This window comes from Protopterus annectens, chromosome 8.part1 (genome assembly GCF_019279795.1).
Source record: "Protopterus annectens isolate FY-2018-M chromosome 8.part1, PAN1.0, whole genome shotgun sequence".
In the NCBI taxonomy this organism is placed as follows: Eukaryota; Metazoa; Chordata; order Ceratodontiformes; family Protopteridae; genus Protopterus; species Protopterus annectens.
Window position 1 is genome coordinate 117,842,674 of NC_056742.1, and position 14,186 is coordinate 117,856,859.

General features: G+C 36.2%; 1 protein-coding gene across 1 annotated transcript in view; it reads left to right on the top strand.

The window, feature by feature from the left end:
• Nucleotides 1-14,186, top strand: part of LOC122810104 (uncharacterized protein KIAA0513-like) — a 240,531-nt gene that overhangs the window by 147,673 nt on the left and 78,672 nt on the right. Inside the window, exon 6 of the mRNA XM_044081580.1 lies at nucleotides 8,264-8,339. Within this exon, the coding sequence (XP_043937515.1) occupies nucleotides 8,264-8,339 (76 nt within the window). The remainder of the gene's footprint in view (nucleotides 1-8,263; nucleotides 8,340-14,186) is intronic.

The following is a 14,186-nucleotide window of genomic DNA, read 5'->3' on the forward strand; positions in this document are numbered from 1 at the left end:
GTTCCCTGCCAGAAGAAAAAATATTGTCTATAAAATGTGTATACAACTCCTTTATAACTGGACTTTCTCAAAGCCTTGGAGGTGGACTAGAGTGCCTGTCTCCCAGGAACTCAATACCATATTGGCATAGACTGAAGCCATCTTTGCCCCCATCACTATGCCATGTAACTGATAATAAATGGTATAATTAAAAGTAAAAAAAAAAAAAAAAAAACTCCAAAAGATCACATACTGTGTTAACTCTAGTGTTATCCATAACAGTGTGTTTATTTAAATAATTCCTAACTTATTCTATTCATTCTGGGTATGGAATGCTTGTATAGAGTGATTCAGTATGTAGGGTAACTAAAATCGGATTCTCTTCTATTACTTTAGATTTGTATACTTTGTTTAAAAATACCCAGGAAACCTTAAGATAAAATTTCAAACTCTACACTAAGGGATTTAACAGATTGATAAATTGAGAGACCTATTTAGTAACCATTCGTTCAGAAGACACACCGAGTCAGAATGAGGGATCAACCTCGTTTTTATGAATTTTAGGAATGCCAAATGCCTTTCCTAAACTAAGATATTGAACTACCATAAATTCATAATCTAATAAACTGATACTTCCCTCTTATAAAAGTTCAAGTAAGAACAAATCAATATACTTGAATTTGTTCACCACTACTTCTGGTGTAGTCATACAGTAACTATCATCTCTATTCAGTACTTCCTGAATTTTCTGCACATAAGTGCTGATTCGTGATTACAATCCCGGTCCCCTGATTGGACTTCATTACTCTCAGCTCTCGATTATTACAATATCATGTGTAGCTTCCCTTTCTCTTTGTGTAAGATTAAACCACTTAATGTCTATGCTATTTGAATGTATATCCCTTACATCGCATTCACAGATCATAGAAAACCCACTCAAAATATTATTGTTAGAGTGTAAAAGGAAATCCACTCCCACAGACAATTCCATATTTTCCCCCCATCCTGAAAGCATAGCACACTGCAAAACCCAAACAAGTTAAGGAACTCTTCCTTAGATTCCAGCTTCCTATCTCAAGAGACACTAAAAGTCTTAGAGAGATCATAAAGAAAAACTGGGATCTCATTATAGACGACCAAGAACTGGGGCAAGTGCTAGGAGACTCCCTTGATTTTTGCTACCAAAAGACCAGCTCCCTGAAAACTTTATTAGAGAAAAGACACAATGCCATTATTATCCATGCCCACCAACCCATAAGCATGAAGAAACGTGGTAGCTGCTGCCCCTCCATTCTTGAATGCTCTGAATACAGGGTATCTAGCAGAAACACCACTATTTCTGTAAATAGCTCCTACAACTGCCACTCCATGAACCTGGTTTACTCAGCTATCTGTTCCTCCTGCGATTCCTTCTGTATAGACAAAACCATCAGAAAACTCACTGACAGAATAAAGGAACACAGACAGGCCATAAGAAACAGAGAGGAGAGCAATACCCTAGCCAGGCAGACTTTTACCAGCATAAACAACGCTCAATTCAATTTCCTAGTATTGGAAAGCACGGACAGTTTTTTTAGGGACTACAGCACCTTTTGTGTCTTTTGGCTTTTCCAGGTTAGGGGTCGCCACAGCGGAACTCCGGTCCGCTAATGATTGGCAGTGGATTTTTACGTGCCGAGTTGCCAGCCCTGACACAACCTTCAACGAAGGTACACCCATTCATGCATGTCTCCATGCAGAAGACGCTCTAGCTGAGAATTGAACCAGACAGCATCTTACTGTGAGGTGACAACGCTACCGCATCACCACCACTGCAGTATCGGACTACACCTTACTAAAGGTAAAAGAACTGCGGTGGCAAATTAAGCTTAAAGCAGACACACACCCAGGTCTCAATGGGAACCTTAATATAAGCTGCACACTAAACTGGAGGAAGTGATGCAAGCAATCCCTAGCTTCACACACCCACCTATTGTAAAAAAAACTCTGTATTCTCGCAACTTGAGTCACATTTCTGAAAAAGTTTGACCTGTAACTATGTGTGTGTGTTTCTGATGAAGTTCCGTAGTGGCACTAAATTAGACAAAAGTGCTAAGTTTTGGCTTTTTTGTATCATGCTATGAGCTTAAGGTTCCCATTTAGTAAAAATGAAATTCAGTAAAACTTTAAAAATCAAATGACAAATACAGCACAGTCTGTACAGTATTCAAAAATAGATTGTCATGGTGTAATTAATATGCAAAAACTTAGCATTTATTAAAATAGTCCTTGTGGTACAGGTATTTTGTTCAGAGATCTTTAAAAGCGACCCCACTATGCACTTGCTTTTGTGGGGAGACCGGGTGTATGTTGTTGATGGGGAAGGGGGGTGTGAGTGTTTTTGATGGGGAAGGGTGTGTGTGTGTGTGTGTGTGTGTGTGTGTGTGTGTGTGTGTGTGTGTGTGTGTGTGTGTGTGTGTGTGTGTATAAAATGCCCTGTTTAGGTATACCTAGTGGTTAGTATTACTCAAGCTCAAACCCTATACTTTAGGAACAAGAGACTGAATTCTCTACCCATACCATCACTTGTGACTCAAGGATTTGAGTCCATGGCCTTCAACTGTCCAGGTTTTCACAGAATATTTGGCTCATATTTTTGGTCTGTTCCTCTTAAAATTTGTGGTTTTCTGGTAAGTCAGTGAGAACTGAATTCACTAAATAATGATAGCCCTTTAAGTTTCAGTCTTCCTGTCTTTCAGGAAACACATAGTAACACAAAATATGTATTTCTAACAACTTTCTAAGATTATGCAAGCAGTGTTATAATTTATCCCTGGTTTTGGGCCTTTGCCCCCCCCCCCCAATACATTTTGGCTTTTTCCAGATTTATTGTGCTGCAAAGTTGATTTACTTGAGTGTCAAGTGGATTTTAAAAGGAGCTGAGAGCTTCAGGGGAAATTAGGTTTAGTGCTGATTATGCCAAGTTTGTTTGCATTGCTAGTAGCACAACAGGTAGTATACTTGCTTTTGATGCAGAAGGCTGTGGGTTCTACTCCCACAGTATGCAGAAGGATTGCTGATACTGTACTATGCTGTACTTTAAAGGGAGTAGATGCTGTAGTCCTGTGAATGTCCTCCTTTGGAGGAGCTGTCTAGTAACTATGAACCTGTTATCAGTTTGCCATCCATTCCCTATTGCAATATTACTAGCTTATCACTTTTTAAAGTAACATAGGCAATTCTTCAAGGGCAACAGGCACTTTATTTGTAGATGAAACAATGAAATATAAAGTTGTTTGCTAGCAGCAACCTCTTCATTAGTTACAGATCCTTTTAATGTGGAATTACTTAGATGACTTTTACTTCGGCATAGATTGTGCATATTTACTGTGATATTGGTGGATTGTCATGACAGAAGTTTGAGTAGACTTTTATGATGGAAATGTTCTGAATTGGGCAGTTTTGTCAGTATTGGTTCACAAATTGTTTCATTGCTTACTGGAAAAATGTTCAAAACAATAAATTTAAAACACGCTTTAACAAGTGTGCTGTATTATACAAGAAATATAATTTAATACAATCAGAAAGGTGAATCAAGGAATGCATACATGTATGCATGGCCCTAAAAATGTGTAAGTAGCCCTTGGTTTGAAAATGGACCATAAGCAAGCTTAGTCCTCCACTGGCCAGATGCAAAATGAATGTGGGTTTTCATGCCGTTTCAAGGGCAGAGAAATCTACTACTCATACAAAGTCGGTTTTCATTGCGAGACTTTGTTTAGCAAATGACTATCAGTGTTTGTGCTATTTTATTTCAATATCTGTAATCATTGTAGACGTAAATAAGAAAACAGTATGCACACTGACAGATTTGAATAGTGTTTATGGGAACTGAGGAGAAATAGCCAAGTAATGGAACACTAGCGTGGCTGTAGAGGGGGCTGGTGCTGGAGCAGTAGGAGGTTGCTGCAGGTGAGGATGCTTTGGGGGGGCCCAATCTATTGTCCTGCCTAGGGCCCCATTTAACCATGATCCAGCTCTGGTATTTTGCACTGTTTACTATAAAATGCTCAGAAGTTGGAATTAAACAATGACGTGTCAGTTCTAAAAAATAAGCACTTTTGTTCTGTGTTTGACAATAAAGGAAGAAAAGTGCTTATTTTTTTACAACTGACACTTTGTTGTTTCATTGCAACTTATGATAGTTTATGGTTTTCATTATTTTAATAATTAATAACTGTCATATTGTTGAAGTGCTGAGACTTTTTCTGTTTGGCATATACATCTCAAAAGTAAAAGGAAATGCCAAAGGGCTTTGGCCAACTAAGTTTCAGATGACTGCAAGCTAGTAGCAGTTATTGAATCTCCAAATGACTTAACCATCATGCAGGAAGGTTTGTACCAAACAATAACTGGTGCCAGAGTCATGAATTGAAACTACACTCCAAAAAAAAATACATTATTGTATCCTTTGGGGAATCATGTACTCCAGGGAGCTGCCAATTTGACAATACCCCCTGAGAACTGACACAGTTATTTGGCATTTGAAAACTTGTGTGTAGAGTGGCCTAACTTTTGACCAACATGTGCCCAGAGTCGTAAAGTCTTTCTATATTGCACAGCTTATAAACAAATTGATTGTGACTACATCTAGAGATGTTATTGTCCCTTTTTACAAAGCCCTCATTAGGTCAATCATTTTGTATAATGCTCACTTTGGCATGTAGCTATCCAGACCCATGCAACAATTGGAATACCCACAGAGATACCTTACTAAAAGGATACAAGCCCTAAGCAATAGGTCTTGTGTGAACCACCTCAAAGATATAGCACTATACTCGGTATCCTACAGAGTGCTTAGAGGTGGCCTGTGTCTGGCATACAAGGCATTCTCTGACCTAATACTGATGGAACTACTGAACATCAGCAAGTCAGATGGCATGAGAAATACTCAGTCCAGGTATCTAAATTGAATGTTGTGGAGAGATCGATATAGATCACAGAGGCTACCACTATTCAGGAACAGACTATCCATTCAAGTAAAACAAAGCTCATCCCTGTCCATATTCAAATGCAACTTGGATGTAAGGATGTGTAATAGAAAATGTACTCCAGGATTGTCTCTTGTGCCACTAATGGATAGAGGCAATTCCTAAATGCCACATCCCTCACATGGGATTATCTGTGGTATGATCACAGTTATTCTCACTAGGGTTAATATACAACTATCAGCCATGGGATAGGTAAGACAAATCAGAAAATGTTAATTCAAGCACCAAAAGGGAAATTGGCTAAGCTTAAAATGTCCTCCAAGTGAACCTATATTGTGGTAGTAAATAGTTTTAAAAATTTGCCATTTTTAGATCTCTAAGTGCCCCCCCCCCAGCCTGAAAACAGCTTCCAGTGCCTCTGATATTCCTCATTCTGAAGAAGATATGGGCTTCCTCAAAACTGATTACATGCATAAATCTGCAATAATTGGACTGCATACATATCTGCTGACTTTACCAGATCTAAATATAGTGAAAGTTTTAAAACATGAGGAGAACAAGTCTAAGATGACTTCCCTTTTTGGTTTAGCAGAAACATATTGGTGTCAAGTTGGAGTGGAAATTAAACCAGAAGTAGGCAAAAATCAGACATCTGAATGTGCCAAAAAAATATATATAAGGAGAAACATCAGATGAGAAGACAAGAAATGTGGAAAAGGTTTAAATATAGTTGCAAGTACAGAAAAGTCCTGGAACAACCACATGTTGATCAGGATCTGATGCAGTGAATTTAGACAAAAAGATGAAAAGTTAATATTGACAGCCAAGGAATATGTTGGTTTACATAGTCCATTGAACATGGGAGAGAAACAGACAAATGCAGGTTCTGTAAAACAGAAAGGGAAACAGTTGCACATATTGTTGCTGGGTGTGATGCATTTAATGGCAGAGGGCCTGCATAATGAAAGGCATAATAATTAGCCAAGACTGTTGTACTGGGTATTGTGAAAACATTACAATACTGAAGTAGCTGAGACGCACTGGAATATGAACCACAAAGCATTACAGAGAATACATCCATCCTTCCACAACCCCTTTTCCTATTTTTGCACATGGGTTGGGGTGTCACTTCAACAGTGTCCGTCATCTCGAGCCAAGGTTTACACCACCAGGTGGCTAGCCCTGCTACGATGAAGTTTATATCACATGGGATTACCCATTACCAACAGTTCAGAAAATAGATGCAAGAAAACCAGATATAGTAGTCCATGAAGATAAAAGTAGCATTGATTGAAATTACTACACCCAGTGACTACAGTGTTTTATGTACAGAGACACCAAGTCATAAAGTACCAGAATTTGAGGCAGAGACCAGGGCAATCTGGAATAAGGCTACCCAGCCAGTCCCAAAAGTAGTAGGAGGAATGGACATCATGAAAAAGAATTTACAGTTGTATTTAGAAATGTTAGCAATACATGTAACGTTCTGAATTACAGAATGGATCAGTGTTGTGCACTTTGCAGATGCCACAAAGTGCACTTTTGACTAACATCAAAGATTGAAACAGTACTAATTTTTTGAAGGTTAATTATACTTTGACTTAGGAATGGGGCCCATTCCCATCATGGTACTAGAAACCCAAAAGAATTGGAGAAATTAAATCATACCAATTTTTAGTTAATTGAGTAACAACTGAAAGGCACAAGTGCCATCTGTCTGTGGTGACCCAGAAATTTTAGTCTGGGTAAGAGTCTTGCTTAGAGTCCCTCAGTATGTATACAGAAACTGTTTGAAGTAAAATTATTTAATGTAATCCTTCCTCATGCCACTCTCTCTATATCACATGACAATTGTGAGAAAGTACAGATGTTACCGTGCCTGTCGTTGTTCTTGTGACCCATTCCAGTACGTTTCTCCAAGGTACTTAATGGGATCTGTTTATGATTACAACTTCTGGTTTATGCTCCAACCGTCATGCTGAATGTCTTTAATACTGCTAGTCAGGCCAATAACTGCCAGTTGTCCACCCAACTCACTAAGTCCATGACTCTTCTGTTATTGCACCCTTGATGTTCTTAGAATCCCAGCATAAAAAGGCATGAATTTATAATTCTGTATGTTCAACTTATTGTGAACAAACCACCTGTAACTGAACTACATGTTCCAGATCGAGGCTTAATGCTTTCAACCTGAGTCAGTTACAGCCAAAATTAATAAATAAATACTTTACCAGAAAAATAACTGCTGTGTGACATTTGCAACAGGTTGTAGTAGCTAAAGGGGCTAATGTGTTTGCCAAGCAACAAAAAATTAAATAAAAGTATTACTAAGTAAATTCGCACTGTGACTGCTGGCAACAGTTACCAGGGAAGTGTAAGAATGGCCCGCTTTTTTTTTTTTTTCTGTAGATACTTCTATGTCATGAAATGTAAAATGGTAATCCTATTTGACTTAATGATTCAGAAGTGAGATTTCTGCTTCAAAGGGATGCATTTCTGTTCACCCGTCTGGTCATTATGTTCTTGATGGTTTGAACTGTTTTTTATGTACATTGTGAAACTTCATCTGCATTAATCTTCACTTGTTCGAGTAATATAATACAGTCCAGTGATGTTGAATAGTATTGCTTTTTCTGCTTTTTTTTTTTTTTACTGCACTGCAACTAAATTACTACTGCTGAATGGCAGTCAGCACAGCAGATTAAGTCTGAGCTGTTAATGGACTGCTTCTTCTAATTCAGGGTACAAGGTTTGATTAATTCTACCTCCATTTGCCTGCTGATCGAGTGTAAGCCAAGTCACTTAACCAGACATTGCTCCTGGGATGCCTGTGAATGGGATTATCCACTTAAGAAATTAATAAAACAAAATTCCCTTTAATTTGTAGGGGGCTGGACATTTATTTCACCTTTTTGTGCTAGGTAGCAGCCCACTTCTGGAATAATTGTTTGCTGGATTTAGCAGGACCAGAGTTTGACAATTGAAATTGTATTTGAAGTTGAAAAGGGTTTCAAATGAAAAGATGGGCCTTTTGGCACTAAGAAGGTGGTAAATGTGTTTTACATGTTTATGATGATTGAACTGTAAGTAACATGCACGTCAAGCAGGTGGCATGGACATATTTTTAGAATGTATAACTCTGGAATTAATCTAGCAGCAATGTTTGAGCAAATTTGTTTTAACATGGAAAATGCATTATCTTGTAAACTGTTTCAGATAAATTATATTGTTACCTTTCTATGTTACAGTGATGCATCTTATTTGCTTTTTTGTACCCTTTAACTGACAGCAACTTTGTTTTTAATACCTTTTAGTAGTCTTCAAGACTCCTGAGGAGAAGAAGGGAGAGCAGATTTACTTGTACACTCACTTGAAACAGCAGCCAATTTGGTAAGATTGTAATGCACTGGAGCAGACCCTCTAGGCATACCTCTCAACTGCACAGATTTTCACAGAATGTCCAGATTTTTGCCTCATATTTTTGGTCCATTTTTCATAAAATTATGGTTTTCTGGCAAATCATTAAAGATTGAAGTTAGAAAATAATGACAGACATTTGAATTTCAGACTTCATACCCTTCAGAAAATTCATGCTAATGCAAAACCTGTTATTCTATGAACTGTCTGAGTTTGTAAGAGCAATATTTAAAAATTGTCCCTATTTTTGGGTCTTTGTCCCACTTCTATTTATGGCTTTGTCCAGATTTCTTGTTCTAAGAAGTTGAGAGGTATGCGCTCTAGCTCCTTGGTGCAGTGTTGTTTTTATAATTCTCTGTATCTAAGTTATGCATCAGTGTTAGCATATGCCATGTTAAGCAAAACGTCTCACTATGCAGCTGAGGCTGTGATACTGTAATACCATGCAATGACATTATTGCACAAAATGCAATGTCATGTCAATGCTTTATCAAAAGTAATTTTAATTACAGAGAAGAAATATGCATAAAAATTCCACAGAGAATGATGCAGCATACCTAATGATTTATATAATTTTAATGACTTCAAATGCTAAAGAATACACAATTATAAAAAAAATAGACCATTCACTGAAACTTTTTTTAATTGAAAAAAATATATGTAGTTTTATCATAAACTATCCCTCCCATGGGCACCATTGCATCACATTTTCTAAAGCCAAGTGGCTAGTGATCAAATGCAGACATGCTCTAGTCTTAGTGTCTTTCCTATAATTAACCCCCTGAAGCAACATGCTTTCTTGAGTCTTGGCACTAAACTCTACACAAAAACAGTCCTCGCAGTGTCAGGAATTTGTTCTAAACAGCTACCAACCTGCAGACTCCACAAAGCAAACTTCTCTGTATAGAGAAATCATTTTCCATTACTCCAAAACTCTGGGAATCCTTTCCTAAGGACCTATATTCCTGTTGTTCTACATTAAGAGCACAACTCAAAAAATATCTCATGATGAATCTCAGTGTAGGTGTTCCACTGTTGTAGGCCTCATCATCTAACGTAAATTCATAGATACTTACCAGGCTATTGATACTGTGAGTGTGTTAAAAAGCCTAGCTTTAAATTCCCATCGTAATTATTAGCCCTTGTGTTCTCCATCATCTTCCACTACTATTACCATTTCCACCTGTGCCGTCTTGCTGTATATAACTCCTGCTGTCATGATGTGCCTTGTGCCAAGTTGCATGGCTTCTTCAATAAGCTTTACTCTCCAATACTGTATGTAGTTATATGGATCTAGGACGTTTGCTCGAATGAGCAAACATCTGAATCCATAGCCACCAAACACACTTTAACGAAAGCACTTTTATCGAAAAAGCGTTTTTGTTAAAGCGTGTTACTAAAAAAAAAAGCCCCTGCACCCCCCACACCCCCTTACTTTAATATTCTCCCTCCAAGACCATACTACAGTGTGGAAAAGGGAATTTTCCCTTATCCGCACCGTAGTACGGCCTTGCCAACAGGCATACTTACGCAAAAGTGCTTAAAAGCACTTTCGCATAAATATGCCCGGCCTTTTGGGTTTCGGACATTTGCTCATTCAAGCAAACATCCTAGACTCAGTTATATATGCAGTTATTTACTTTATAAAATATTTGTTTGTGATTATAGCCACCTAGCCTTTACCCATAAATGGTCAGCTACGATTAGTGTACTACCCCAGTAAATAAGCAATAAAAAATACAATACAATAAAAATAAATATTTAAACCACTGAATAAAACAAGCAGTCATACTCTAGCAAATGTTGGGATTTATAAAAAAAAAAAAAAGCATATCAAAGTCATATGCAAGTCACAAAAGTCCAGCTACATAGTGTAGAATAAATGTACAAACTACAGATTTTTCATCCGTAATGATGCTGTGAAGCAGATTTTGCTGCACAGCATTACATTTCTCTGCAGGAACATCGTATGAAAACCTCATAGTAATGTGTGCAGCAAAGATTTGCCACCACTGATGTGCAGTGATCATGGGGTTATAAAGGTTAATTTGTTGCTAGATAATTCTACCAAACTGAAATCTAAACCAATGCACCAATGTTAATTACAGATTATATGAAAGCAAAATAGTCACTATGTAAAACTAACTGGAGTGAGCTATTCAGTGGAAAAACTGTAGATGGAATGTGGAAAGTTTTGAAAGAGAAATTGTTGGAGTGCAAAAAAAAAAAAAAATGTTTAACATCAGGATCTAAGCATACATCAGGGGATATATTTCCATAAGAGCAAATATATCTGATTAAGATGAAAGACAAAAAAATAAGAAATGGAAGAGAGGTCGAACTACAACTTTGAAAACTGAAGTAAAAAGCTGGACAAACAGATTAAGCATAGGGTGAGACAAGATCAAGAAAAATTTGAAGAAAATTTATATAAAGATATTGAGCATAATAGGAAACCTTTCTGTAGATATGTAAGATGTGGAAGGAGTAAAGACACACAAACTGACAAACTGTGTGCAGATTCAAAATTTTTTTCTCAGACACAACAGGTGTTTTATATTTATATATGTATATATATATATATTTATATATGTATGTGTGTATAAATATATATATATATATATATATATATATATATATATATATATATATATATATTTTTTTTTTTTTACAAATCTTATGCAAAACAGTTTTGCTGTACAAAACGGGAGGTAATAAGTTGTCCTAGTGACATCCAACTAACTCCAGATACTGGAATCAAATTAGATTATATTGAAAAACTGCACAAACTGGATCCAAACAAACCACAGGGAGGAGACGGAATTAGTAACAATGACTTGAGAACACTTCAGCAAGAACTTGCAGTACCAGTATATCTGTTATTCAGTAGGCCATATAAATATGGGGAGATTCCTCAAGATTGGAGACATGTGCTTATTAAACCTGTCCAAGGGAAAGGGGAGTAGGACAAACCCAGAGTCATATAGACCCTTAAGTCTACTTTCATGTTGTGGAAAAATAATGGAGAAGGTAATATTCAATAAGTTATTGTCAGAACTGGATAGATTGGGACATAAAACCATATATCATCATGCAGATGTTGAAAACAGATCTTTTACTACCTGTAATATGTTGTTCTATAACAATATAATAACAGCTAAGAATGAAAAATTGTGCTGTGATTTAATTTTTATAGATTTAACTTCAGCATTTGACAGGGTCATACACAAAATACTGATCATTAAATTAGTACAACTAGGTATTGATGTACTCTTGATAAGATGGATAACTGCATGGCTTACAAATAGGACATGGCAAGTATACAGCAACTGGACAGATGAAATCCTTGGGTTACAGTCAGGGTGTCCCACAGGGCTCTGTCCTAGGTCCTTGCTTTTTAGGTTGTATCTTTCAGATGTACCTTTTTCATCTCAGGTGTTCTGTCTATATGCAGATGACCTGAAATTGGGTAAACTGATTACATGTGTTACAGATAAGGCATGTCTGCAAAATAACTCGACTAAATTGACCATTTGGGCACAGGAAAATAGTATGCTGATAAATGCATAAAAAACTAAGCATATGAGATTTGGGAGACATAAATTGAAAGGTGAATATTTAATATAGCACACAGCTATTGAAACTATAGACTCATTTAAGGACATCGGTATATGGGTAGATTTACCTATGAGTTTTTCTAATCATGTCAACCAATTGGTTAATGATGGTTATAGAGCTATAGGTTGTATAAAAAGATTTATATAGTCTAGGAAATCAAAACTGCTTGTCATTTTTTATTAGTTACATAAGACCCAACCTTGAGTATGGAATAACAATATACATGAGTAAACTTGAAAGAGCACAGTGGAAATATACCAAGCAAATCCATGGATGTGAACATTTAAGTTATTATGAAAGACTAAAATATCTGAACTTGTATAGTGTCTCTTATAGATATCCAAGAAGAGATTTTATTCAAGTATATAGGCCATTTAGACACAATTACCTCTGGGAATGTTTAGGGGTATCAGAAAGTACTAGAGAATCATCAGACATCCTATGTAGATGATTCTGTAGGAATGAGAAATGTGCTAATTGGCTGTCTGACAGAGAGTAGCTGATGCATGGAACAGACTACCAAATTAGATTAAAGCAAGTACTGGTTTAGATATTTTCAAGAACAACCTGGACACCTATTATGGGAACAAGTGTTAAGGTATATTAGCAAGCTAGAAGGGCTTTTAATCCCTGTGCTTGAAATATTTGTATGTATGTAATAGTTAATATCCAGGAGGTAGAGTATACCCACCATGCAGACCCAGCCCTGCAGGCACTGTCTGAGGTTGTCTGAATTCATTCTGCTGCAAGCTTACAAGGCACATAGCTGGACCTAGGAATAGGCTAACTAGGCAGCCACCTAAGGTGTCACTGTAACAGGCTGCAGTGGAGCCCTTTTGCCTAGGACACCAGTTGACCAAAGGCTGGTCCTGCCAAAGCATAGGGTCCACCCCCCCCCATTATCATATTATGCATAGATGTCCAGCACTGCAGACATGGTATTTGAAGTACACCCATTATGGTAGTAGCTTAGGTGGATTTAAAAAAATTCCATGGCACCTATTAACAAGACTAGGGGTCCTCTATTTATATACAAAAATAACTCCTATTTAAAAATATTTACATATTTACAAATATTTACATATGTACAAATATATAAATATAGAAATTTGTTTATACGTATTTATAATTTTCTTGTTGGATCCCCACTTTTTCCATAACCATCTAATTTTACTTAATGTTGTTGCTAAAATTAATTTACCATTAACCATAATTTCATTTATTCTTTCATTCCATATAAACCATATAACATAAAATAACTTTCAATTTTAACATATTCTTTACTTCTATTCTTGTAATATCCATATTTAATCATATCCATGTTTATTTTATCCACTTTATATCTTCAAAAAAATCTTCTTTGCATAGTTTACCCCATAAATTTTTTACTCTTTTTACATTTCAAAAACACCTGTTCCATAGTTTCTTCTTGATGATGTAAACATATTCTATGACTTTTCTTTTTATATGGCATATTTCCTTTTACTGGCAATTTATCTATTACAGGTCTCCACAAAAACTCTTGACATTCTACTTCTTAGCTTTAATTTTTTCATCTCATAGATTTCCTCATTGTTTTACATAGTAATGTTTTATCATTACATTCTTATACAATACTTTTCTTTTTTCTGTATTATCCATTTTTATTTTCCACAACATTTGCTCTTGGTAAAATTTTATTTCTTCACGTATACATTCATTTTCTATTTCACTCCTTTTACTGTACCCTAAAATTTATCATACTTGTATTTCTATAGTTTTACTACTAATCTCATCTTTTTCATTTATCCACTTTAATACTTTGTATAAATTTAATAAAGCAGAATGTAGCTCTGGGTTAATTAACTCTAGGCCTCCTTCTTAATTTGCATACAGGGGTTTAATCTAGAATCCCATATAAATGAAAAAATATTATCGGCAATTTATTTTCACATACTGTTGTCAACAAAAATACACTTGCCAAGTATGCATTTCCCCCATTACTGAATTTATCAAATAAGCTTATATGTTCTGCAGAAAAGATGTTTGCTTTATTTCTTCTGTTGTTCTTCCAATTGAATTTTACTTACTTCTTTATTCCCAAATTTTATATCTAACACAGAAATTTCATTCATTGTAAAATATATACCCCCAGTCTTTACTACATCACATAAACCTTTACTTTTCTCTTTATTTGAAGCCACCCCTATCATCTCTAAACAT